Below are 27,591 nucleotides of genomic sequence, written 5' to 3' on the forward strand. Positions count from 1 at the left end.
GTAAATCTCCGAGTTCGAATCAGTGCAAACTCTGGAGAACTCTTGGAATGAATTCGTACCATGGGACAGGGCTATAAGCAGAATAAACAGTGTGTTTAAATGGTCAATAACAAGGTAATCCTGTGACTCTTGGTGACCAAGTGTTCAGCAAGCAGTCGCTTAGTCTATGCTTGGTTTTGTTGGGCAAGGAGGCCATATCTGGAAGATCTGAGGTCCCATGTTCTCCTGGTCCTTGTGTCCAAAGTATGATATACTTGCCTCAAAGCCAGTGGAAGATAGTTTCAATGAATGGAAGGATTATCTTGTCTAAACTGGATTGGCTTATTCTCACTGGAATTTAGAAGGGTGAGAGATGATATATAGAAATATAAAACACTAAGTGAGATTGAGAGAGTAGATATTGAAAAGCATGTGGAGTTCAGAACCTAGGGGATTTGTTTCAGGATTGAAGGAGTCAGACGTGGATAAATTTATTTACAGAGAGAAACCCCCTACCTCAGGGTATCTGAGAGTTATTGACCATATTCAAGAATATGATAAATTGATTTTAGACATAAAGGGAATTGGGAGATACGGGAATTAAGTGGCAGAGTGGACTTAAGACAGTATCACTCAGAAATCAATGTCGGAATAGGTTCAAGAATCATTTATATTTTCCAGATAAAGTGAAAGGAGAGTGAAAATAATGTTGTCAATATCAAAATGTTAAATTAAAGTCAGCAGCTACTATGTGAATCGGTGGGCTTTCCAAACGTGAAGAGGCATTCCTGCAAGAATATATAGTTTTAAGGTTCCTCTTGCTTCACTGATTGACCCTTACTGAATGGAATTATCTGTCAGGTGTTCACAATTCATTAATTAAACTTGACACTTAAATTCATCTCTTGAATAAAAATGTTTACCTATAATCTTCTCTTCAAACTCATGGAAGACTGGATGGTATTGGCAGCATGTCATTTGCTGCCATGTCATTTTGCCTTCTGAGAGAACAAAGTGATACTTTAACCATCAATAAAACACTGCTTCAATCAGTGATGGTCAGGGGGTATGGAGAGAAGGCAGGTACAGGATACTGAGTTGGATGATCAACCATGATCATATTGAATGGCGGTGCAGGCTCGAAGGGCTGAATGGCCTACTCCTGCACCTATTTTCTATGTTTCTATGATGCTGACCAAGTAAATGAATGAAAGCTTGTTGTTGCATTGCTCCCCTCTAGCAGTAAGTGTTGTTTATTAATTCCACTGAGGAAATCATGAGTAAAGGCTTGTAACGCTGGATAATTTATTATGTTACAGCAATGGCAGTTGATAAAGTCTAAAAAAACATAAAACAATCAGAAGTTTTGTTTTAAAATGCAATAGCCTAATTTTGCTTTTGCTCCTTGTTCCGTTTCTCTGCCACATAATATTTATTTAATATAAATGGTCAATGCAGTTTGCTTATTGCAGATTTAACAGCCTGATATAGAAAACATTAAACAAAAAAGTGTTATGCATAAAGTTATGCAGCAGAAAAGCAGACCCTTTGGCCAACCTTGTCCATGGTGACCAAGATGCCCATCTGACCACATTTGACGCATCCCCCTCGCAACCTTTCCTATCCATGTATCTATCTCAATATTTTTTAATGTTGTTATCGTACCTGTCTCAACCATTTCCTCTGGCAACTCGATCCGTATCCCCAACACCATCCGTGTGAAGATTTGCCTCCACTGCTGCTGCTTCTTCACCCTCTGAGTTCTTCCAGCAGTAATTATTTGATCCAATTTTATTTTTCTTTAGCAGTGACCTCGTTGCAAGCTTTCTCATCCACATACGAAATTTGCAGAGAAAGGCTTGAAGATATTTAAGGCAAATTCCTTTCCAATTCCTTTCCCACTTTCCATTGAATATCAGAAGCATTGATTCTCATACGGCACACTATTGGTTTTTTTCCACACTGTGCTTGGTTTTTTATTCTCCCTGGTTGTGTTGTTTTGCCTCTCTCTGCTTTTCTCTCTTGAGGTATTGCCAGCTATTAATTCGATGTGATAAGTAGAGATCACTGTCAATAAAGTATTCGGAGAGAGGCTGATGATCAGTAAAAGTGAAATAAATTGGAAGATGTGAAATCTATTTAAAATTGATCTATGCCTAGTTTCAAAGTAATAAAGAAGATTGCATTTATAAAACTAATCTTGAATAACAATTGCAGTCCTGAGATGGTTCAGGCTTGTGGCTGTATTAGTCACAGCTGAAACAGAACATCGACTTTTACAGTAAAAATAATTGTACACAGTTATTAAAGAGTAAACCAGACCTGAATATACTGTTGCTGCATGTACATTGTTGAACACAGAAGCTAGGAAAGTGACAGTGGTTGATTTGTTATACTCCTTTTGTCACATTTGATCTGATAGGACCTCACAGGAGAATCAAACTCAAGATCCCGAAGCTGTGGTACTTAGGTGATCATTAATAAGGATGTTTATAAGATAGAATAAGGACATATTCTATTTTAATTAATGCCAAATAGAATCTTCTGCATTGAGAAGTTTAACATAGGCTGATTCTCATTCTTTCCGACTTTAAATCTTGTTGGAGTGTTGGAAATAAATTGGAAGTGTTTTTCAATGCATCATTTATCTCACTTGATATCACTCTCAATTCCCTCCTTTTTGGCTTTCCATAAAATGATCTGACATTGAATTTAATGTTCCAGTTTTTACTTTTAGTTCAGACTGCAGACCTCATTAAATATTGTTCCATTTGATAGGTTAAGGACAGTGTCACTGCTTGACCTGTTCTAACAAATCCCCAATTCACTTTAAAGGATGTGACACTGTTTTGGATTGTTAATCCTTTTATGTTCTTGTAAAGATGCCAAACAAAAAATCCTTGAACATCTGCAAGTCTAAAGAATGGCGAACACCATTTGTTTATTGCCGATTGCAAAATCCAGCCTAAAAATTAAGAAAATTGAATAAATATGAAGCAGCACATGTGAGCTGCTGAATATGAAACCGAGGTATTTTGTCAAATTGCCCTGTTTCTGAAATTAACTGAACTAAACCTACTGAGATCTAGACACTTTAGAATGCCAGTGTTGTGCAGAGCAGTGTTTTAATTTGGATTTGATTGTACAACAGTTGTGCCTTTATCTATTTTTATAATGCCTTTCACACTGTAGGCTGAGTATTAATTTGGCAATTGAATTATCTGTAACTACATTGTACTGCAAGCTGTTTACAATGTTTATCTTACTAAATGCCATTTCTTTTCTGTGTTTCAGGGGCAGATGCTATCAACTTTGATGGCTACAGTCTCTTGTCCTATAGGTTTAAAAATAAAAAAATGAAAACATTAAAAGATATAATTTCCCTGAAGTTCAAGACATCTGAGAATGAAGGTATTATATTCCATGGAGAAGGACAACAAGGAGATTATATCACGCTCGAAATAAAGAAAGCCAAGCTGATTCTTCGTGTGAACCTAGGTAATTTACTTTTCATCAAACAATAGTTGACTACATTGCAATGGAATCTTTGGCTTCTGTTCCTAGCAGTAAGTACTGTATAACAAACTGTGAGACATTGGTTCAAAATGATCAGTTATGCTGGTGAAAATGTTAGTGCTGAGTATCATCAGTGTGTAAAGGGGCTGTCCCACTGTACAAGCTAATTCAAGAGCTCTCCCGAGTTTAAAAAATAAATCAAACTCGTGGTAAGCACGTAGAATATATGTAGTGGGTACGTCAGAGCTCGGGACGCCTCTTAGCGGCTCGTAACACTAACGACAGGTACTCGGGAAACGCAGTAAGCTCAGGAAGACTCGTGAAGAATTTTCAACATGTTGAAAAATGTCCCACGAGAGTCCCGAGTACCGACGAGCGGCTATTACCGTAATTCTCAGAGTTCGAATCAGGGGAAACTCTGAAGAACTCTTGAATTAGCTCATACAGTGGGACAGCTCCTTAAAACTGACAGCATCTTGTCATCTGCAAATATATAGTCAAATTGCAGAAATGTAGAGATTGCGGTGACTTATGACCTGCTCTAACACTGGTTGTGCTGTTGCAGATGCCATCAGCAAACAATCAAAGCTTAAGCATGAATCAACATTTTTAAGTGCCATTCTTATCATAAAACCTTTGAAACTAGCTGAGGGTAACATTTTTACACAAAGGGTGGTAGGTATATGGAACAAGCTACCAGGTAGCTGAGGCAGGCACTATCGCTACATTTAAAATACATTTAGACAGGTACCATGGAAAGGATAGGTTTAGAAGCATATGGGCCAAATGCAGGCAGGATGGACTAGCATAGATAGCGCAAGATGGTCGGTTTGGGCAAGTTGGGCGGAAGGGCCTGTTTCCACTTTGTATGACTATGACGTAAACATAGTTTGATTACAAATCATTGATTTGTGACGGTCTTGTACTTAAGGCGATCCGGTGGACGCAGACAGGAGACCCGGATGGTAGTTTGCCTCCCTGGTGCCAGGGTCAGGGATGTGTCTGAACGGGTCCAAGAAATCCTGAAATGGGAGGGAGAGGAGCCTGAGGTTGTGGTGCATATAGGTACCAACGACATAGGTAAAAAAAGAGAAGAGGTCCTGAAAGAAGAATTTAGGGAATTGGGTAGAGATTTAAGGAGAAGGACTGCAAAGGTAACAATCTCAGGATTACTGCCTGTGCCACACGACAATGAGAGTAGGAATGGAGTGAGGTGGAGGATAAATGAGTGGATGAGGGACTGGTGCAGTGGGTATGGATTCAAGTTTCTGGATCATTGGGACCTCTTTTGGGGAAGGTACGACCTGTACAGAAAGGACAGGTTGCACTTGAACTCGAGGGGGACCAATATCCTGGCGGGGAGATTTGCAAAGGCTACTGGGGAGATTTTAAACTAGTATGGTTGGGGGGAGGGACTCAAATTGGGAAAGCTAGCAGTCAGTGTGTGAAGCAGGGGGCAGAGAATGGTAGCACTCTGACCCAAAATGTAGGGGAGAGAGAAGAAAAAGACAATAAACAGAGAATAAGAGAGAAGCAGTTCCAGAGGGTGGGTTTCTTAAATGTGTATATTTTAATGCTAGGAGCATTGTAAGAAAGGTGGATGAACTTAGAGCCTGGATTGACACCTGGAAGTATGATGTTGTGGCGATCAGTGAAACATGGTTGCAGGAGGGCTGTGATTGGAAACTAAATATTCCAGGATTTCGTTGCTTCAGGTGTGATAGAATTGGAGGGGCAAGAGGTGGAGGTGTTGCATTGCTTATCAGGGAAGATATTACAGCAGTGCTTTGGCAGGATAGATTAGAGGGCTCGTCTAGGGAGACTACTTGAGTGGAACTAAGAAATGGGAAAGGGGTAGCAACACTTACTTATAGGGGTGTATTATAGACCGCCAAATGGGGAGCGAGAATTGGAAGAGCAAATATGTAAGGAGATTGCAGATATTAGTAGTAAGCACAAGGTAGTGATTGTGGGAGATTTCAATTTTCCACACATAGACTGGGAAACACATTCTGTAAATGGGCTGGATGGGTTGGATTTTGTAAAATGTGTGCAGGGTAGTTTTTTGCAGCAATAGATAGAAGTACCTACTAGAGAAGGGGCGGTGCTGGACCTCCTGTTAGGAAATGAGATGGGTCAGGTGGCAGAAGTATGCGTTGGGCAACAGTTCGGGACCAGTGATCACAATACCATTAGTTTCAATATAATTATGGAGAGGGGCAGAACTGGACCTAGGGTTGAGATTTTTGATTGGAGAAAGGCAAACTTTTCGAAAGGATGCGAAAGGATTTAAAAGGAGTAAATTGGGACATTTTGTTTTATGGGAAACATGAGGAAGAGAAATGGAGTACATTTAAAGGTGAAATTTTAAGAGTACAGAATCTTTATGTCCCTGTTCGGTTGAAAGGAAATAGTAAAAATAGGAAAGAGCCATGGTTTTCAAAGGGAAATTGAACACTTGGTTCAGAAAAAAAGGGAGATCTACAATAATTATAGGCAGCATGGAGTAAATGAGGTGTTTGAGGAGTATAAAGAATGTAAAAAGAATCTCAAGAAAGAAATTAGAAAAGCTAAAAGAAGATATGAGGTTGCTTTGGCAAGTAAGGTGAAAGTACATCATATAACCATATAACCATATAACAATTACAGCACAGGAAACAGGCCATCTCAACCCTTCTAGTCCGTGTCGAACACATAATCTCCCCTAGTCCCATATACCTGCGCTCAGACCATAACCCTCCATTCCCTTCCCATCCATATAACTATCCAATTTATTTTTAAATAATAAAAACGAACCTGCCTCCACCACTTTCACTTGAAGCTCATTCCACACAGCTACCACTCTCTGAGTAAAGAAGTTCCCCCTCATGTTACCCCTAAACTTCAGTCCCTTAATTCTCATGTCATGTCCCCTTGTTTGAATCTTCCCTACTCTCAGTGGGAAAAGCTTTTCCACGTCAACTCTGTCTATCCCTCTCATCATTTTAAAAACCTCTATCAAGTCCCCCCTTAACCTTCTGTGCTCCAAAGAATAAAGCCCTAACTTGTTCAACCTTTCTCTGTAACTTAGTTGCTGAAACCCAGGCAACATTCTAGTAAATCTCCTCTGTACTCTCTCTATTTTGTTGACATCCTTCCTATAATTGGGCGACCAAAATTGTACACCATACTCCAGAATTGGCCTCACCAATGCCTTGTACAATTTTAACATTACATCCCAACTTCTATATTCAATGCTCTGATTTATAAAGGCCAGCACACCAAAAGCTTTCTTTACCACCCTATCTACATGAGATTCCACTTTTAGGGAACTGTGCACAGTTATTCCCAGATCCCTCTGTTCACCTAAGGTACATCCAAAGGGTTTCTACAACTATATTAATAGCAAAAGGATAACGAGGGATAAAATTGGTCCATTAGAGAGTCAGAGTGGACAGCTATCTGCAGAGCCAAAAGAGATGGGGGAGATATTGAACAATTTATTTTCTTTGGTATTCACCAAGGAGAAAAGATATTGAATTATGTGAGGTAAGGGAAACAAGTAGAGTAGCTATGGAAACTATGAGATTCAAAGAAGAGGAAGTACTGACACTTTTGAGAAATATAAAAGTGGATAAGTCTCCAGGTCCGGACAGGATATTCCCTAGGACATTTAGGTAAGTTAGTGTAGAAATAGCAGGGGCTATGACAGAAATATTTCAAATGTCATTAGAAATGGGAATAGTGCCGGAGGATTGGCGTACTGCACATGTTGTTCTATTGTTTAAAAAGGGTCCAAGAGTAAATCTAGCAATTATAGACCTGTTAGTTTGACGTCAGTGGTGGGCAAATTAATGGAAAGGATACTTAGAGATAATATATATAAGCATCTGGATAAACAGGGTCTGATTAGGAACAGTCAACATGGATTTGTGCCTGGAAGGTCATGTTTGACTAAACTTCTTGAATTTTTTGAAGAGGTTACTCGGGAAATTGATGAGGGTAAAGCAGTGGATGTTGTATATATGGACTTCAGTAAGGCCTTTGACAAGGTTCCTTATGGAAGGTTGGTTAAGAAGGTTCAATGGTTGGGTATTAATGGTGGAGTAGCAAGATGCATTCAACAGTGGCTGAATGGGAGATGCCAGAGAGTAATGGTGGATGGTTGTTTGTCAGGTTGGAGGCCAGTGACTAGTGGGGTGCCACAGGGATCTGTGTTGGGTCCACTGTTGTTTGTCATGTACATCAATGATCTGGATGATGGTGTGGTAAATTGGATTAGTAAGTATGCAGATGATACTAAGATAGGAGGGGTTGTGGATAATGAAGTAGATTTTCAAAGTCTACAGAGAGATTTATGCCAGTTGGAAGAGTGGACTGAAAGATGGCAGATGGAGTTTAATGCTGATAAGTGTGAGGTGCTACATCTTGGCAGGACAAATCAAAATAGGACGTACATGGTTAATGGTAGGGAATTGAAGAATGCAGGTGAACAGAGGGATCTGGGAATAACTGTGCACAGTTCCCTGAAAGTGGAATCTCATGTAGATAGGGTGGTAAAGAAAGCTTTTGGTGTGCTGGCCTTTATAAATCAGAGCATTGAGTATAGAAGTTGGGATGCAATGTTAAAATTGTACAAGGCATTGGTGAGGCCAATTCTGGAGTATGGTGTACAATTTTGGTCGCCTAATTATAGGAAGGATGTCAACAAAATAGAGAGAGTACAGAGGAGATTTACTAGAATGTTGCCTGGGTTTGAGCAACTAAGTTACAGAGAAAGGTTGTACAAGTTAGGGCTTTATTCTTTGGAGCGCAGAAGTTTAAGGGGGGACTTGATAGAGGTCTTTAAAATGATGAGAGGGATAGACAGAGTTGACGTGGATAAGCTTTTCCCACTGAGAGGAGGGAAGATGCAAACAAGGGGACATGACTTGAGAATTAAGGGACAGAAGTTTAGGGGTAACATGAGGGGGAACTTCTTTACTCAGAGAGTGGTGGCTGTGTGGAATGAGCTTCCAGTGAAGGTGGTGGAGGCAGGTTTGTTTTTATCATTTAAAAATAAATTGGATAGTTATATGGACGAGAAAGGAATGGAGGGTTATGGTCTGAGCGCAGGTATATGGGACTAGGGGAGAATACGTGTTCGGCACGGACTAGAAGGGTTGAGATGGCCTGTTTCCGTGCTGTAATTGTTATATGGTTATTATATGGTTATAAGGTCAGCTATAAAGCACCAGAACTATGGACAGGATCACAGTGTAAAGGACCTGTCCCACTTTCAGGGTGACGCCTGTTTGGTGGTGAGTGGGCACCCATAGACTCGTACCGTTTTCTGGTCACCGCTGGATTTTCAACATATTGAACATTTTCAGCAACCTGCTGTGACTATGACAGGTGCTGGCAAGTCGCCGAAAAAATGCGCGTAAGTGGGACAGGCCCTTAAGTCGAAATTCAGTGTTTCAGCTAAACTTTTCTGCTGTTGTGAAACTTTTAACTATTTGGTTTTAAAAAGATTTATGAATAGCAGCAAGGTTAGGTTCAGGAAGTATGAACTATAGTTTTGAACACCCTCCCAGTTATTTTTGATTTGCAGAATTAGGTAGCCCGTGTTTGAAAAGTGGTGTATTTTTTTTTTTGCAGAACTGTGATTTGTGCAGTTTTGAAAGACATATAAGCTGTACCAACTTTGTTTCTGAAGTTAAACCTGCAGCTTCATTTCATGCAGCTGATGATTTATCAGAATCCCTTGAAGCTTTGTGATATGGTAATGCTCAAGGTCTGAATCAGTAGACCCTAAGAGCCCATCTGTGTAGAACTGTTAATAAAAGTGAGCAGCCAAACAGACACAATTTTGCTACTTTAATTTCAGATATGGGTGTACCGTTTTTACTTGAGAATCTATTAGATGGTGTAATGTCATACTTATAGAGTTTAGAAACATATGGAAAACATTTGCAGCAAATTAATTAAATTCAGAAGTTAAAATATTACAAGTGGAACTTAAGAATGCACTCATTGAGTATAGACACAGTTGACATGTGGGAACCATGCTGTATTGTCTGTATCTCTTGGGAGTTGTGAAACATCGAGAAAAGGAATTAAATAGCTAATAAACAATCATAATATTCACGAATAATGTTAAATTAAAAATAAATGAAACTAGTCTTTTCTTGGCAGTGCCTTGATGATGTATATGTCCAGCTAAGTGTTTCAGCACTTAGGATGCCAATGCGATATTGTAATTTACAGTGGGAAAATGTTGAAATATTGATGTTTGACATTCATAATGTGAGCTTGTAGAAGTACATATCCACTCTCAGACTTTTCTCTTTCACATCAATTAGGAACAATAATAATGAAAGATATGCAAAGAGTAGGGTGGAACGTCCGATGTCAAATGCCAGTTTTATTGTCCTGTGGAATATGCCATGAGGTTTAAGAGAATTGTGGAACATAAATACATTGAATTATTCAGGGTAGGAAGTTAAAGTGGGGGAATTGCTTCTGGCCTAGGGAAAATGAGAAGCATCTAAGAAGTACATTTAAGAAGTACATGGATAGGACAGGTTTGGAGGGATATGGATCAAACGCAGGCAGGTGGGATGAGTGTAGCAGGGACATGTTGGCTGGTGTGGGCGAGTTAGGCTGAAGGGTCTGTTTCCACACTGTATCACTCTATGACTATCAGTGGAAATGTGACCTCACGAAAGATGGGAGTGTGTAGCATCAGCACGAAATCCTGCCCTTCCTGACTTCAACACAGCCACAGGGGAATCATAGTGAAAATCTCTCAATTAAATCACTGCCAATGTCAACCATGAAGTACATCGTTAGGATTCCTGTCCTGATCAGTAATTAATGTTGACTTGTGATGTGCTAATCATATCTGTAATGAAATATGGTGTTGTGTGATAATCTGTGAACATCATTGAGCATGCCTTGTTTCGAGGTCCCTAGGAAACTAATGATATCAACAATTTTGTAGGACTTTCTTTACAACATAATTAAATTGCAATAATTATAAATCATTCTTTCCAAGAGTTTGAAGGATTTTCTCTTTTCCCGATACCATTCAGTATTCCAATACAGCAGGTGCACATAGATCAATGGTTGATTCTGGATTTGTACATATTTTTTCTTATTTCTCAGACTATGTTTGGTTCTGATATACTGGTATCTGTTCATCATTAGTTGTTCATAAATAAGTGAAATAACATTGTTATGTGCTATTAAAGTTGCCAGGGGTAAACGAGACGAAAAGGTTGGGAACCCCTGACATAGATGAACCTCTGACTTTCTGAGTTAAGGTGTTTAACTTCCAAATTGTGCAGCATGCAGTGACATTGATGAATCATCATTTAATAGATCCAATTTGTTTCCTTTGGGTCTTTTTAGTGGCTATTTAATTACAGTAAAAAACTGCAAATACTTGATAACTGAAAGGAAGTCAAAAAGTATTTTTAGTCAAATGCAGCCAAGGCCTTTTCCTTTTACAGTAGATTAATTTAAGTCTACTTTTCCAGCATCATCATCAAAAAGTCAATAAAATTGTGTACTTCACTGTTGCTACATTAAATGTATACTTTGCAGTTTGACTTCCTGATTTAGAAATTATGAGGCAAGAAATATTAAAAAAAGGGAAGCCGATCAAACAGATTTACCTTTAGTTGTACAGAGAAATATGGTGACATAATTTTGCAAAACTTTTAATGCCTTGCATACCAGTTAACATTCCCTTTACACAGGCAAAATGAGAATTGTGCAATGCAAGGACGGCACGGTGTTGTAGCCGTAGAGTTGCTGCCTTAGAGCGCTGGAGACCTGGATTCGATCCTGCCTACAGGTGCTTGTCTGTACGGAGTTTGTACATTCTCCCGTGACCTGCGTGGGTTTTCTCCGAGATCTTGGGTTTCCTCGCACACTCCAAATCCGTACAGGTCTATAGGTTAATTAGCTTGGTATAAATGGAAAAGATTGTCCCTAGTGCGTCTAGGGTAATGTTAATGTGTGGAGATCGTTGGTCGGTGCAGACTCAGTGGGCCAAAGGGCCTGTTTCCCGCGCTGTATCGCTAAACTAAACTAGAAACAAAGAACTGCAGATGCTGGTTTAAAAAAAAAAAAGACACAAAGTACTGGAGTAACTCAGTCCGTCAGGCAACATCCCTGGAGAGCATGGATAGGTGATTTTTCGGGTCGGGACTCCTTTTCAGACATTGTCGTGGAGGGGGGGGGGATAGAAAGCTGGAAGAGAGGAGGGGCAGGACAAAGCATGGCAAGTAATAGGTACGAACACAGGCGAAGGGGGGGGGTTTGGTAGGTAGATGGTTGGACAAAGGCCAGAATTGAAAAAGTGGAAGGTATTAGACAGAAGGATTGAAGAGTTGTGAATTGTGAAGCCAGAGTAGAAATGCAGGTGAAAGGGGAGGGGAGAAATAGATATGACAGGTGGGGCATGGAGAGATGTGGGGGCGAAAGGGGAGGGGTGGGTGTTTGAGGTTTCCTCAAATTGGAGAATTCTTTGCAATAACCTGCATTGATTCATTCAGTGTAACTGTCTGCAGAAAAACTTTCTTCAAACAGCTTTTCTAAAGGTATATAATATGCTTGTCTTGAGACCTGCAGCATAGGATATAAGAGAAGGGAGATGACAGCCCAACTTTAAAAGAAAACATTGGTTAGGGCACAGATGGATTAATGTGTGTAGTTCTGGTCATCACACTTTTAGAAAGAACATGAATGCACTGGAGAAGGTACAAAGGGGATTCACCAGGATGTTGTCACATATAGCGAATGTTATAGTTATGAAAGGACACTGCATAGACTGAGTTTGTTTGCCTCGGAGTTTAGATGGCTGTATGGGCAAAAGGATAGATAAATTAAAACATTTTACCATCATATCAGTGCAACAAACTAGAGGCATTGGTTTAGGAAAAGGTGTTTAGAGAGGACTTAAGGAAAACATTTTTCACCCAGATGCTGACTGAAATCTGGGATGCACTACTTGAGTAGCAAGTACACATTAGGGATGGAATACTGAGGCTCCATAAGGCACTGGTAAAGCCGCATTTAGAATATTGTGAGCAATTCTGTGCACAATATCTGAGGAAGGATGTGCTGGCTCTGGAGAGGATCCAGAGGAGATTTACAAGAATGATCCCAGGAATTAGCAGGTTAATGTTGAGCTTCTGCTGTTGGAATAACCAAAGTCACAGACTGTGATTAAGATCTAAAGACTTTATTAATGTCAGAGCATAGGTAACTTCATTTTAGCACGTTACCCTAAAAGTGAGAGGGAAGGGCAAGGAGGCTTTCTGTTAAACTAGTGGGAGTAGCTACAAAATATGACTCATAACATGAGTTCCTGATCTACAGTTAACCTATGATGAGCATTTGTCCGCACTGGGCTGGAGTTTAGACGAATGAGGGGGGACCTCATTGAAATGTACAGGATAGTGAAAGGCTTGGATAGAGTGGATGTGGAGAGAATGTTTCCACTAGTGGGAAAGTCTAGGACCAGAGGTTATAGCCTCAGAATTAAAGAACGTTCTTTTTGGAAGGAGATGAGGAGAAATTTCTTTAGTCAGAGAGGGTGGTGAATCATTGGAATTATTTGCCACAGAAGTGCTGTGGAGGTCAAGTCAGTGGATATTTTTTAAGACAGAGATAGATACATTCTTGATTTATATAGGTGTCTGAGGTTATTGGGAGAAGGCAGGAGAATGGGGTTATGAGGGAGAGATAGATCAGCCATGATTGAATGGTGGAGTAGACTCGATGGGCCAAATTGCCTAATTCTACTCCTATGACATGACCTTATGATCTCATAACATTAATGAACTTGAATCATCAAGGCACATCAGAGGATGTAAGTTTAAGGTGAGGGGGGAAAGATTTAATAAGAACCTGAGGGGTAAATGTTTTACACAAATTGTGGTAGGTATATGAAACAAGCTGTCTTGTTAGTAAGTATATGGCTCTGGACCAAGTAGATGAGTACTTGATGATTGGCATGGACATGATGGGCCGAGGGGTACTGTATAACCCTATGACTATGATTTTTAGGCAAGATAAGATTTGTGATGTAGGAAGATGAAATAATACTCTTATACTCCTGTCAAAATTTTGGTTACACCCTTAATTATGCATAATCATCTTGTAAACAAAATGAATAAAATCCTTGTTTCCTTTTGCTTTCGATGATCAAAGTATTTTTATTCGGTACCTCAAAATGGGATAACGGAAGAACAAACCACATATTGATTGTGAAAGATATTGAGAGAGACCTATCATGGGACGGGAACATCTTAATATTGAAACAAGTGTATGGTTATTACTTCTGCTGAAAGTGAATTCTTGGCAAAGAGGGCAAAAGTGTAGGCTTGGTTGGAACGTGTGTGTTCAACTAGCTTGCATTCAGTGACCAAGCATGCTGCAGTAATTTAATTTAAATAGACATGTTTAACGAGCTGCCAGAGTAGGAAGTTGAGGCAGGTACTATATCAACATTTAAAAGTCATTTGGACAGATGCATGGATAGGAAAGGTTTAGAGGGACACAAAATGCTGGAGTAACTCAGCGGGTATGGCAGCATCTCTGGAGAACATGGATAGAAACATAGAAACATAGAAAATAGTTGCAGGAGTAGGCCATTCAGCCTTTTGAGCCTGCACCGCCATTCAATATGATCATGGCTGATCATCCAACTCAGTATCCTGTACCTGCCTTCTTTCCATACCTCCTGATCCCTTTAGTCACAATGGCCACATCTAACTCCCTCTTAAATATAGCCTATGAACTGGCCTCAACTACCTTCTGTGACAGAGAATTCCAGAGATTCACCACTCTGTGTGAAAAATGTTTTTCTCATCTCGGTCCTGAAAGATTTCCCCCTTATCCTTAAACGGTGACCCCTTGTTCTGTACTTCCCCAACATCGGGAACAATCTTCCTGCATCTAGCCTGTCCAAGTTTTTATAAGATCCCCCCTCAATCTTCTAAATTCTAGCGAGTCTTTCTTCATATGAAAGTCCTGACATCCCAGGAATCAGTCTGGTGAACCTTCTCTGTACTCCCTCTACGGCAAGAATATCTTTCCTCAGATTAGGAGACCAAAACTGTACGCAATACTCCAGGTGTGGTCTCACCAAGAGCCTGTACAACTGCAGTAGAACCTCCCTGCTCCTATACTCAAATCCTTTTGCTATGAATGCTAACATACCATTCACTTTCTTCACTGCCTGCTGCACCTGCATGCCTATTTTCAATGACTGGTGTACCATGACACCCAGGTCTCGTTGCATCTCCCCTTTTCCTAATCGGCCACCATTCAGATAATAGTCTGCTTTCCTGTTTTTGCCACCAAAGTGGATAACCTCACCTTTATCCACATTATACTGCATCTGCCATGCATTTGCCCACTCACTAGCCTATCCAAGTCACCATGCAGCCTCCTAGCATCCTCCTGATTTTTCGGGTCAGGACTCTTTTTCGGACTGAGGAAGCATTCCAACCCAAAATGCCAACTATCCATGTTTTCAGAAGGTGCTGCCTGACCTGCTGAGCTACTGCAGCATTTGTGTCCTTTCGTGTAAATCAGCATCTGGGGTTGTTTGCTTTTATTCTAAGGATTAGAAGGCTATAGATCATCGCGGGCAGGTGCTACTCTGTGTAGTTGAGTTATCTTGGGCAAGTTGGGACAAAGGGCGTGTTTCCGTGCTATATAACTCTATGACTAAATAGACATGTTATGCTTACTGTGGTTCAAATTGCTATCTTGGGAATGCTTTGGGTAGATACCAGTAAACCAAAGATGCATGAATAAAGGTAAAATTGGCAAGACTGAGATAGATGAAGGACTGTGTCAAAGAGTTGCTTACGTTGACAGATAGGAGAACATGTTAACATAGCTGGTCTAATTATGACTGACTGTCATGGGAATTTATGCCATTATTTTGAATTCAAGTGTGTAACAAAACAAATGAGTACCTTCATGAATTTTCTAGCTGGAGGCTTTGAATAATTGCAACGTGGAAGATATGTAAAACATCAAGATGGAAAACATTCCTTTGATCTGCCTTTTGGCATAATAAGCAGAATGGGATGAACTTTTAAGAAACAAATTAAAGTGGTACTAATGAGATTTTATAGCCCTTTACTGGTAATCGTTTGAGCCATTCCTTTACTGATAATCATTTAGTACAAGCAAATTAACAGCACAACATTTTAAAGGATCACTGATATTTTGTCAGATCTCAAAGGGAACTGTGTAACAGATTGAGTATTCACTGAATTTGAATTATTGCTTTCAACACAATTTTATCTTTAACTCCATACTTTAGTTAAAGTTAGGTTATTTAAGTTGATCTTTTGGTAATTCAATTTTTATCGCTCTCCTAAACAAAAAGCAGCATTCTGGATTTTAAAGTTACTTTTGATCTTCTTTTATCATTCTAACTTTAGAATTATCTGCTTTGCCAGCTTGGGGTTTTTGCAATGTTTTGAGTCTTCGGAGGTTCGGCTGAACATGCAAATGGAATCTGGATAGTCTGTCATATTTTCCAGTATTCACTTCATCAAAGACAATTCAATATTCCTTTCTTTCGACAAGACTTTGGAATACATCACAACATTTACATTCAGTTTCATTCAGATTGTTTACTCCCTGATTTTCAACTTTTATTTATTCTGAGGAAGGAAATAACATTAATAGTTTTAGTTTAGAGATAGTTTTAGAGATACAGTGCAGAAACAGTTCCTTCTGCCCAGCGAGTCCACGCCAACCCGTGATCACCCCGTAGACTAGCACTATCCTACACGCTAAGTACAATTTTACCTAAGCCATTTAACTAACAAACCTGTTCGTCTTTGGAGTGTGGGAAGAAACCAGTGCACCTGGAGAAAACCCACACAGGTCAGGGGGAGAACGTGCAAACTCCGTACAGCCAGCACCTGTAGCCAGGATTGAATCCAGGTCTCTAGAGCAGTAAGGCAGTACCTCTACCACCGTGACACCATGCCGCCCTTTCAGATAGAAATAAATAATACATTCATCAAAATTCCCAGATAAATACACGGTTGGAAGCCTGATTCACTTGAACATGTAAGCATAATAGATAGGATAATAAGAAATAATTTGATCCTTTGAGCCTACTTTGCTATTCAATAAAATCGACAGTAAGGCTTTAAGGGCACTGGTCAAACCACATTTAGAGTATTGTGAGCAGTTTTGAGCTCCATATCGGAGGAAGGATGTGCTGGCATGGGAGAGGATCAAGTGGAGGTTTCGGAGATTGATCCAGTTTCCTCCCACATTCTAAAGATGTGCATGTTAATTGTCCCTAGTGCATAGAACTAGTGTACTACGGGTGATTGTTGGTCAACGCGAACTAGGTGGTTTGAAGGTCCTGTTTCCACACAATATAACAAAACTAAACCGAGGGAACAGCCTCAGACTAAAAGTACATACCTTTGGATAAGAGACGAGGAGGAACTACTTTAACCAGAAGGTTGTGAATCTGTGAAATTCATTGCCACAGATGGCTGTGAAGGCCAAGTCTTTGGGTATTTTGAAAGCAGAATGGGGTTGAGAGGAAAAGATAGATCAGTCATGACTGAATGGCAGAGTACACAGAATGGGCCTAATTCTGCTTCTATGACTTATGAAAGTATAATATAAATTAATTGATCTGAGAATGTGTGAATATGAAGTAAGAACTGAGATTCTTTTGTGACGTCCTCTTCTCTAATAGTTTCTATGAGATCATGAAATAATGCATTCCAGACCCTAGTCACTCAATGCACCAAAACGTTTTTCTTCCTGTCACATTTGTGACCAAATCAATTGTCAAGCTCACAATGTTCATTGCCTTTATACCTTATGCCTATAGTCATAAAGCTCAAGATCAAAAATGCTTTTCTAACTAATTTCTAAACCCAACACACCTTTTAGAATGATTCATGCTCAGATATTCTCAGATCTGTCTGTTCCTTTACCTTTTTGCGAATTATCTTCCTTAATTAATATTGACTCTTCTCATTCTTCCTAATGAAATATAACATTACATTTATGCTTTCAATTTCATCTGCTGCACATCTATTTGGTCCACCGCCTGTTTTTGTCCTCATGATGCTTTCTTCAAAGTTCACCAGTCATCTGCAAATTTGGAAAAGGTGTCCTTTGTACCTAAATCCAAGTCATTAAAATTTACAGTAAAACTCAAATATTTCACCAGAAATTCCAATGGATTTGGCAGTGACCCACCAAGTGATGTTCCCTTATTCTCTTGAGCACACTGGGCCCCAGTTCTCACACTCCCTTTAAACTCATCAGGGCTGCAATTCCTGTGCAGAGATTTTAATTTACTGGGGCCACTGTTCCTTCACTCCCTTTAAACTTACCGGTTCACTGGGAGGTTTATGATAGAATCTTAATATATCTTAATATCAAACATCTTCAAGAAGTGAACGAAAATTGCATTTGTATCTGAATAGGGATTATATCCAATAATCCAGAAAATCTTCTGGCACAGCTCCACCCAAGTCAGACTTTAACTGTTTAAGAAGGAACTGCAAATGCTGGAAAATCGAAGATAGACAAAAGTGCTGGAGAAACTCAGCGGGTGAGGCAGCATCTATGGAGCGAAGGAAATAGGCAACGTTTCGGCAAATCCTTCTTCAGACTTTTACTATTGTGATGAGCAATTTTCCTGGTTCTGACCCCTGGAAACAATGCTATGCTCCTCTGTAGCGTCTAATACGTGCTTTGTTCCTTCCGTGGCTTCCACAGGACCTCTTTCTGTTCGTGATGCATGGCCTCAATTCTTAGTCTCATCCTGAATGCTCCTTTTCCATTCGGAATGGTCATGAGCTAGAGGTTACCGGGAGTAATTTAGACTTTAGAGATACAGCGTGGAAACAGGCCCTTTGGCTCACCGAGTCCACACTGACCATCGATCACCCCATACACTGCCGCTATCCTATACACTAGGAACAATTTTCAATTTAATTTTAACCAAAACCGATTAACCTACAAACCTATAGGTCTTTGAATTGTGGGAGGAAACCAGAGCAGCCGGAGAAAATCGGACACAGGAAGAATGTACAAATTCCGTACAGGCAGCACCCGTAGTCAAGATCAAACCCAGGTCTCTGGTGCTGTAAGGCAACAACTCTACCACTGCTCCACTGTGCCCCCCCCTCTGTGGGGTGCTGCATTTTATCAAGGAGGTTTAGACTGTAAGTTTGTCCATCTGGTAATCTCTTCCCATGACAAAGTACATAAGTGTCAGCTTCAGGAGTGTAGTGTTAAGTCGGTGAGCCATGTTACTTGTCCAATGTAGTCAATTGTGTGGGCTTAGTGCTGGAAATGTTGTCGTGGAGAGGAAATTAATGTTGGCTTGTTCATCTTTCCAATGAACCTGGAAGATTTTGTAAGGACGACAAAATTGTTGGTATTTTTTCGGTACCCGTTACAGGTAGAAAAGGTCTCTGGAGCATATTTGAGGATTGGAATCACTGCTGCCCTAAGGAGCATTGGGCCTGTTGTACTTTGCATCTGTATTCACCAAGCTGAAGGACATGGAGGATAGTGAGATCACTGAAGGGAACATACAAATTTGCTCAGTGCAGTTTGAGATCAAAATTGTGATTATGAAGGAGGTGATGTTGGGTCCCTAGAATAGCATTAAGGTGGATAATTCCCGAGGACCTGATGGCATCTATCCTAGGTTATTGCTAGAGGCAATGGAGGATATTGCAGGAGACTTGACAAAGAACTTTGTATCCACTCTCAGTGAAGTTCCGGACCACTGGAAAGTAGACAACATTGTTCCTTTGCTTAACATTGGAGAACGCCTCCAGCTTGAAACTAAAGAGATGGTTTGCTGTTCTGCCCGGGTTTCATAAAATGAAAATGAATGAGTGTTTCAAATGTTATTCCCAAAACAGGGGAATAAAATTCCCAAAGCAGGGGAATTCCAGTATACACTGGAATTTAGAAGGATGAGAGGGAATTTTATTGAAACATAAGATTATTAAGGGATTGGACACGCTAGAGGCAGGAAACATTTTCCCGATGTTGGGGGAGTCCAAAACCAGGGGCCACAATTTAAGAATAAGGGGTAGGCCATTTAAAACGGAGATGAGGAAAAACTTTTTCACACAGAGAGTTGTGAATCTGTGGAATTCTCTGCTTCAGAAGGCAGTGGAGGCCAATTATCTGGATGTTTTCAAGAGAGAGTTAGATAAAGCTCTTAAAAATGATTTAGTCAAGGGATATGGGGAGAAGGCAGGAACGGGGTACTGATTGTGGATGATCAGCCATGATCACAGTGAATGGCGGTGCTGGCTCGAAGGGCCTAAAGGACTCCTCCTGCACCTATTGTCTGTTGTCTAATATCTATTGCGATCCCAAGCATTTTTGCTGTTCTCCATTTCTGAGTTATTTTTCACTTCCCCACATTCATTCTCTAATTTGAATATTGCACTACCTTCTAATTTACAACAGCACACCCCAGTGAAACCAGCCTACTTCTGGAAATTGCAGAAAAAAAGCAATAATAATCTTACCAACCTCGGCCCGACAGTACATACTGATTAGATAGTGTCACTTAATAAGAAGCCGAGAAGGTACTTGGGTACAGTGCATTGATTCCTGCCACTTTCCTGAAGTAATTAGTTTCAGCTTAAAATAAAGCTACCCTCCTTTGAGTCATATTCTAAAGCAGCACCATCATCTCTTCAGCATGAAAGGACAAACAATCCCTCACATCCTCATTGTTGAGGCAAACAATTGCTCCACTCTACTCACCAAAGATTATTCATGCCTTCATGCTATGATTAAAGTTTGTTTGCTGAAGAGAAAGGATGAACTTTTGTTGAAACACTTCCGACTTGTGTGTCATATTTAAGTCAGACAATTCATTTTGATTGTTGCCGTAGTAACAGCTTCGTAATTCCTGTTAATACTATTCTTTTTGTTCTCAGCATTGTGATTGATGCTTCAAATTTAATAACTTTTTCTCTTCAACTCAGCGATTCTTTTACTTCCTGTTTCGGCGTGAGGACTTTGTCACTGATACGTTTTCATTATTATCTTCCAGGTAGTAATCAGCACAGTTCTATCAACGGTGACACTTCTGTGACAACTGGCAGCCTCCTCGATGACTACCACTGGCACTCTGTCATAATTGAGCGGTATGGACGCAATGTTAATTTTACACTGGACCGGGACACCCAGCACTTTCGGACCAATGGCGAATTTGATCATTTGGATCTTGACTATGAAGTAAGGAATCAGAGATATTTGAAAACAAAAATTGCATGCAAGTCAGTATTTCAAAGGTGAAGACGGGTTAACACATTGGGTAGAAATCTTTAACGTATGTATGCAGATGCTGACTGAATTTCTAAGCATTTCTAACAGAATGAGTTTTTATTATTCCAAATTTCCAAAATGTACAGGTTTTCTTGATAATTTTGATTGTATGACATTTCTCCTCAGTGGGGTGGTAGCAGAGGGAAGGTTTTCTGCTGGTATGGTACTAATCAGAGACCGAAACCCACTGCTTTTTTCTCTGCATTAAATTGAGATAAACCTTCAGGAGATTATATTGAAATGTATATTGCTGTTGGACATGAAGAGAGCCCACTTTTTGGCAGAAATACAGGAGAATTATCATTTCCCAATGAACTGATTGGGTAACTTTTTATGGCCTGAGCTGAGAGGTAACAATTCGGCACAGTGGCCCATCGGAGTGGCACAGTGGTGCAGCAGTCGAGTTGCTGCTTTTCAGTGCCAGAGACCCGGGTTTGATCCTGACTGTTGTCTGTATGGAGTTCACCCTGTGACCGCATGGGTTTTCCCTGGGTGCTCCAGTTTCCTCACACACTCCAAAGATGTGTGGTTCTGTATGTTAATTGGCTCCTGCAAATTGTCCCCAGTGTGTAGGATAGAACTAGTGTACTGGTGATTGCTGGTCAGCGTGGACCCGGTGGGCCAAAAGGCCTGTAACCACACTGTATCTCTTAACCAAGCCTAAATCTAAATTTTGTGTTTCAGGTTTCTTCTTACCTGCCAGTAAAATAGCTTTATTCATTTCTGGAGTTTTCATTGTCCTGCCAGGTGAATGAAATAAAAAATGGTTGGTTAAAAGTGAGATATTTCTTATAATTGCCAATTTTAAAACACAACTGCAATTGGATATAAAAGTCCATTAACCGAGTGTCTTTTAAATTACAATGCATTGGTTAACCCTGATATTACGAACTCACTCATTTTAATAGCTCTGTTCTTGCTGAAAAATGTCAGCATTTATTTGTGGAGCAGATGATAATTCCTAGTAGAACTGTGAACAATATTGGGATATTCACATGAATGTGAAGTTGCAGACTGCAGACATGTTGTTTTCCCAAATGCACTTGGTTACAAGTCTGGTAGGGAACCTGAAGTTCTGACAATTCCCCATCACTTACAGAGGGATATCCCTGTGATCAACCTGTGATAACAACCCTGATGCAGGGAGTATTTCCACATTAATTATATTGTCTTTGAGGATGGAAAGAAAGTAGTGGATAATCCTTTATTATTTTGGTGTGTTCGGTTGCGTGTGAGCTGAGTAACTTTGTGTTGTAGGATTTATTTGTAAACTTTTAAACATTTCAGAGGTACTTAATCATTACTGAAAGTCTCTGCATGTTTTTGAATCAAACATTTGGAGTACCAGGTAATTTTCAAATTTGCTGATCAATGGAGAGAACAGGTGGTTTGCTGCTGATTGCAAATTCTATGCCACAATCAAAATAATAGATAATATTATTGCCATCAAGCTGCAGAAGATTTTCAAATGTAAATAATATTGTCAAATCATGAAGCCTTCTCCAGCCTTTTGGCTATTTTTTGTAAAGTTCATTCAGCCTGCCATAGCCATTCTATGTCATAATAACATGCTGTAAGAAATTGCTGTATAAAGTGTAACATTAGCTACTTGTATACAAAACAACAAATCTTTTTATTTATTCTTCAAGCTCAGCTTTGGGGGAATGCCATTTTCTGGAAAGCCGAGCTTCAATGGGAAAAATTTCAAAGGTTGCATGGAGACTATAAATTACAATGGAGTTAACATCACTGATCTGGCCAGGAGGAGGAAACTAGACACATCTAAAGTGGTAAGATCATGAATGCATAAGTGACGTGGCTAAGGTTATACCCTGTAGATGAAAACAAGGTCCTGTAGAATGAATTGCATAAAAATCCAGTGATAATCAACTAACTTTCAAAATAGGGAGTGCGCTGTTTTGTAGTTCACTGTAGTTTTGATGACTCTCTTCATTTTGTGATTTACATGCCCATTATGCATGTTATTTTTCATTCCTACAGGACTGTTGTTAAATGCTCTAAAAGTATGGTTGTTGCCAGATTAAATGATTTTTACAATTTCTCTTTGATATGGTTTGAATAAGCCACATTAATGTCATATGTTTCTCTTTCCAAATTTCATTTAGAATTGCACTCTTAAGGTTCTCCCAGGTATTTAGATTTCAGCTGAAGAGTAAATTTACTCTGAGGCTAGAACCAATGCAGTGCCAAAGATAGACAATGTGCTGGAGTAACTCAGCGGGTCAGGCAGAGTCCCTGGAGACCAAGAACTGGTGACGTTTCAGTTCGGAACCTTTCTTCAGACTTGTTCTGCAGTGCCTTTGCTACAAAGTACAAAAGAGCATCTGATGGCCACAGCCCCCCTCCCTCCCGTATATGTGGCGTGAATCTGCTTCCTCTGCACCCCTTCCTTCCCTATCTGAATAACATGACACAATTCAGTGTCTCATGAAGCATTTGTGCTACACCTTACTTTACGCATTGAATCGCTAGTACTCGTTGCTAATACAACAGGTTGAAAAGTTATTAGACCATTGCTGAATCTCATAATGCATCACCAAAGTAAGCATTATTGTTAATGACAAAGACCTTTAGGACAGGACAGGTATTCCAATAAAGTTTTGCTTTTTTGGACTTTGGTCAGACCACATTTGGAGTATTGTGTACAGTTCTCGTCACCCCATTACAGGAAGAATGTGGAGGCTTTAGAATGGATGCAGAGGAGATTTAACAGAATGGTAACACAGCACAGGTATGGGGTATTAGCTACAGAGAGAGGTTGTAGACACTTGGATTGTTTTCCCTGGAATGCTGGAGGCTGCAGGGAAACCTGATGGAAGAATATCAAGTTATGAGAGGCATAGATTGGGTAGAGCTTTAAGGAGATGTGCGGGGCAAGTTTTATTTTACACAGAGGGTGGCGAGTACCTGAAACACGTTGCCGTGGATGTTGGTTGAAGCAGATCGTTTAGTGACATTTATATGACATTTGGGGAAGCATATGGATGTGTAGGGAATGGAGGAATATGGGTCATGTGCAAGTAGATAATTGATGGTCTTGGCATTTTGTTCGGCACAGACATTGTGGGCTGATGGGCTTATCCTTGCGCTGTATCTATATTACAACAAGTCTGATCTTGACCACTTCCTGTTGTTCTGTATATTGATTTTAGAAAAAACGCTGCCACTGTGATTTATGGCCATCTTACTCAGTCCCCCTCCGCTCTGCAGGACAAGAGGATTTTTCCCATTGATGAAAAATAAAAGTTATTAGTGTTTAAAACATGTTGAGATTCTCTCTCCTGAAGGCCATGCCCCTTCCGGAGGGACTATAAAACCCGGAAGTGTTGAGTGCCTCAATCAGTCTCTGCAAGATGGGGGGAGCGAGAGGGTCATATCTCTCAGTTTGAGCTGTGAATAACACTGAATACATGTCTATTAAACTGTGAGTGTGGTTTTACTTACCTTGAGTGCTCTTAATGTGGTTTGAAAATGAAAATGTGGTTGGTTTGAAGTGAGGCACTGCAAATGGCTTTTGGTGATGGTTGGTTTGAAGTGAAGGACTGCAAATGGCTCTTGGTGGTGGTTGGTTTGAAATGATGCACTGCAAATGGCTGTTGGTGGTGGAAACTTCCTGTTTGCACTGTATATTGATTTTAGATAAAACGCTACCACTTACGGCTGTGATTTTTGGCCATCTTGCTCAGTTCCCCTCCACTCATCAGGTGCAGAGGATTCTTCCCATCAATGAAAAATATAAGTGTTATTAGTGTTTAAAAAATGTTGAGAATCTCTCTCCTGTCAATCACACCATGAAGGCCACGCCCCTTCCGGTAGCAGGGGGGAGGGATTATAAAATCCAGAAGTGTGGGTGTGGCTCCGTCTCTGCAAGATGGGGTAGGGAGAGGTCATGATTCTGTCTGAGCTGTGAACACACTGAATGTCTACTGAACTGTGAGTGTGTTGTTTATGAGGTGTTTTGTGTGATTTTATGGTGGTTTCACCCTGCTTAAAATGGTATGAAACTGCATTTGAATGCGGTGGCCTTGCACCCTGCATGAAATGGTATGACACTGCATTTGAATTTGGTGGCCTTGCACTCTGCTTGAAATGGTATGAGACCCCAATAATCCATTTGGCCCACAATGTCCATATTTCGGAATCCAGTCCCTTCAGCCTACAACACCCATTCTAGCGCTCCAGAAGCCTCCCCCCCCCCCATTAACCACCAATATTCGAATTGGTGGAGAGGTGGAATATTGCATTTGGGGACCAGCCCTCCTGTGTGAACATGGGACCAACGGATCCCACTTAGTCTAGTATGTCATAAAAGTTAGATCCATTAACATTGAGCAAGAGAGAAAACAAGATAGACACAAAATGTTGGACTAACTCAGCGGGTCAGGCAGCATCTCTGGAGGAAAGGAATACGTGTTTTGGGTCGAGTCCCATCTTCAGTCTGAGAAGGTTCTTTGTTTTCTCCAGTGGCGCTACCTGACCCGCTGAATTATTCCAGCATTTTGTGTCTATCTTCGGTGTAAACCAGCATCTGGGGTTCCTTCCTACACAAGAGAGAAAATAAATTACTTACACTTACATTTTCAATGCTGGTTTGTGACCCCTTACAATTGAATGGGATCAGACAGCATGACTGGCATAGAGCCTTTGTGACAGCATACCCATGTTACGCGCCAGGCTCCATATGGTCACAGAGGTCAGGGACAAGCCTCAACCCATCAATTGCAACCAGCTTACAACTGACAGGCAGAATGTTTGTTCTTTAACCAATTTTACTAAACTTGTTTATCCAATCATTGTCACATTGTTGTGTGCCATGGGCAAATTGGCTATCATATTTCTCTCCATTGCAACCATGAATGTAAAATTCCTAATTGTAAATCATTTTGAGAAAGCTGGAATCCATGAAATGATTATCTTTGCAAATTTATTTTTCTACTTGGTTGATTGAAACACTGCTCAATCTGTTGTACCATCTTGAACATTTTTGTTGCACTGAATCAATAAAGCAGCAGACTTTGCCTTGAGTTTTGAGAAGCACTGCTATTGATTCCTCTGCTCTTGATTACTCAGCAAAGACCTGAATGAAATACTACTTCCCAGATCAGACCTACTATTAACTTCTGAGTTTGCACTGCAGCTTTCCTGTGGGGGGAAATCAGGATAAAACGGTTCATATATATTCACTCAGGATAAATTACTGGGCTCTATCCATAATACATAGGTAATAGAATTGAGGGAGTATAATTAGGCCATTCGGTCCATCGAGTCTGCTATTGTCAGGCAGCTGGTCCGCAGTCAAAACTAAATTAAATCTAGAACTTTCATGAATCAACTGCGGAAATGGAAGTTTGAAACACACTTGTATACTCAGGTGAGCAAATAGTTCCGTTCCGCGGCCAGCAGTAGCTTTCAGTGAAGCTTTTGATCGTCAGGGACAGATTTAGGAGACAACTGAAAACAGCAGTCATTTTTAAAATGAGTTTGCATTGTTTTCATTGTTTGTCAGTATGTTTGTCAGCTCCCCCGCGCTGGACGATCAGACCCCGGGTCAGGGCTGGTCAAACCTTCTGCGACTTTGGAGCTTCCCGACATTAGTCTCTACCCGAGACTGCAAGCTCCTCGATGGTGAAATCCGCGGGAGCGTCGATCCCCGGCAAGGGATCGCAGGCTCTGATGGTAAATCCATGGACACAACCAAAGAATAATCCACGAGATAGATGAAGAATGGATTGTAATTTGTATGTTATTGATGGTTCATTCTCTACTGCAATAATCACTCTTACTATTTTATGCTTTCAAGCTTTACACAAAGGGTGACAATTTAGCACATCATTTTACTCCTTTTGGCAGTAATTGTGCATTATTATCTGCTGGTTATACAATGATCATAATATTAGTAACTTTCTCGTTTCACAAAACTGCAACATTTTTTTATTGGAATAGGATCTTGCAACTTTTCTCAATAACTGTTGCTAAGGATCAGATCTAAAAAGAATACGCAATTAAAATATATATTTTTGATAAACACACCCTTCAATAAGCTATTATAGCAGAACAATGGGATATATTTACTGCTGATAGAAGCTCTGTTGTGAAATGAACAGCTGGAACTGTCTTCCATCAGTAATTATTACTAATCAGGTTAACTAGGAAACACACAAAAACATCAACAACAGATTGGTTTCCATAAAGTACAAGCTGTGAAAAATAATTTTCTTGTTAAATTGAGTCTAGTCCATCTACATGCCTGGGGTGCAAGCATTTGGTTGTTGTGCAAAACAGCCATATTCAAATTTTTGTTTTATTCTGTTAACCTTTATTCAGCAAGAAATTGTGCAGAGTTGTACGATTGAAAAATATTTATTTGAGGGATAAATCTGATTTTTTTTAACATCGGGAAGAAATGTGTTCAAATCTAATTTAGATACTACAGCTTTAGCATCTAGATCTGTGGAATTCTCTGCCTCAGAGAGGGCGGTGGAGGCAGGTTCTCTGGATGCTTTCAAGAGAGAGCTAAATAGGGTTCTTAAAAATAGCGGAGTCAGGAGATATGGGGAGAAGGCAGTAACGGGGTACTGATTGGGGTTGATCAGCCATGATCACATTGAATGGTGGTGCTAGCTCGAAGGGCCAAATGACCTGCTCCTGCACCTATTGTCTATTGTCTACAGATAAAAACAAGCACAGGTTTTCAGTGCACGCTGTTACCAGTGTGGGTCTTCT

The 27,591-nt window shown here is 40.2% G+C and overlaps 1 protein-coding gene across 2 annotated transcripts in view; it reads left to right on the top strand.

Moving 5' to 3' along the window:
* The window catches only part of LOC129710200 (contactin-associated protein-like 2), a 1,639,166-nt gene that overhangs the window by 764,421 nt on the left and 847,154 nt on the right, over nt 1-27,591 (top strand). For both annotated transcript variants that reach the window (XM_055657015.1, XM_055657024.1), the window contains exons 5-7: nt 3,274-3,477; nt 20,573-20,757; nt 22,497-22,637. In XM_055657015.1, the coding sequence (XP_055512990.1) occupies nt 3,274-3,477; nt 20,573-20,757; nt 22,497-22,637 (530 nt within the window). The remainder of the gene's footprint in view (nt 1-3,273; nt 3,478-20,572; nt 20,758-22,496; nt 22,638-27,591) is intronic.

The sequence above is a fragment of the Leucoraja erinacea genome, chromosome 2 (assembly GCF_028641065.1).
Source record: "Leucoraja erinacea ecotype New England chromosome 2, Leri_hhj_1, whole genome shotgun sequence".
In the NCBI taxonomy this organism is placed as follows: Eukaryota; Metazoa; Chordata; class Chondrichthyes; order Rajiformes; family Rajidae; genus Leucoraja; species Leucoraja erinaceus.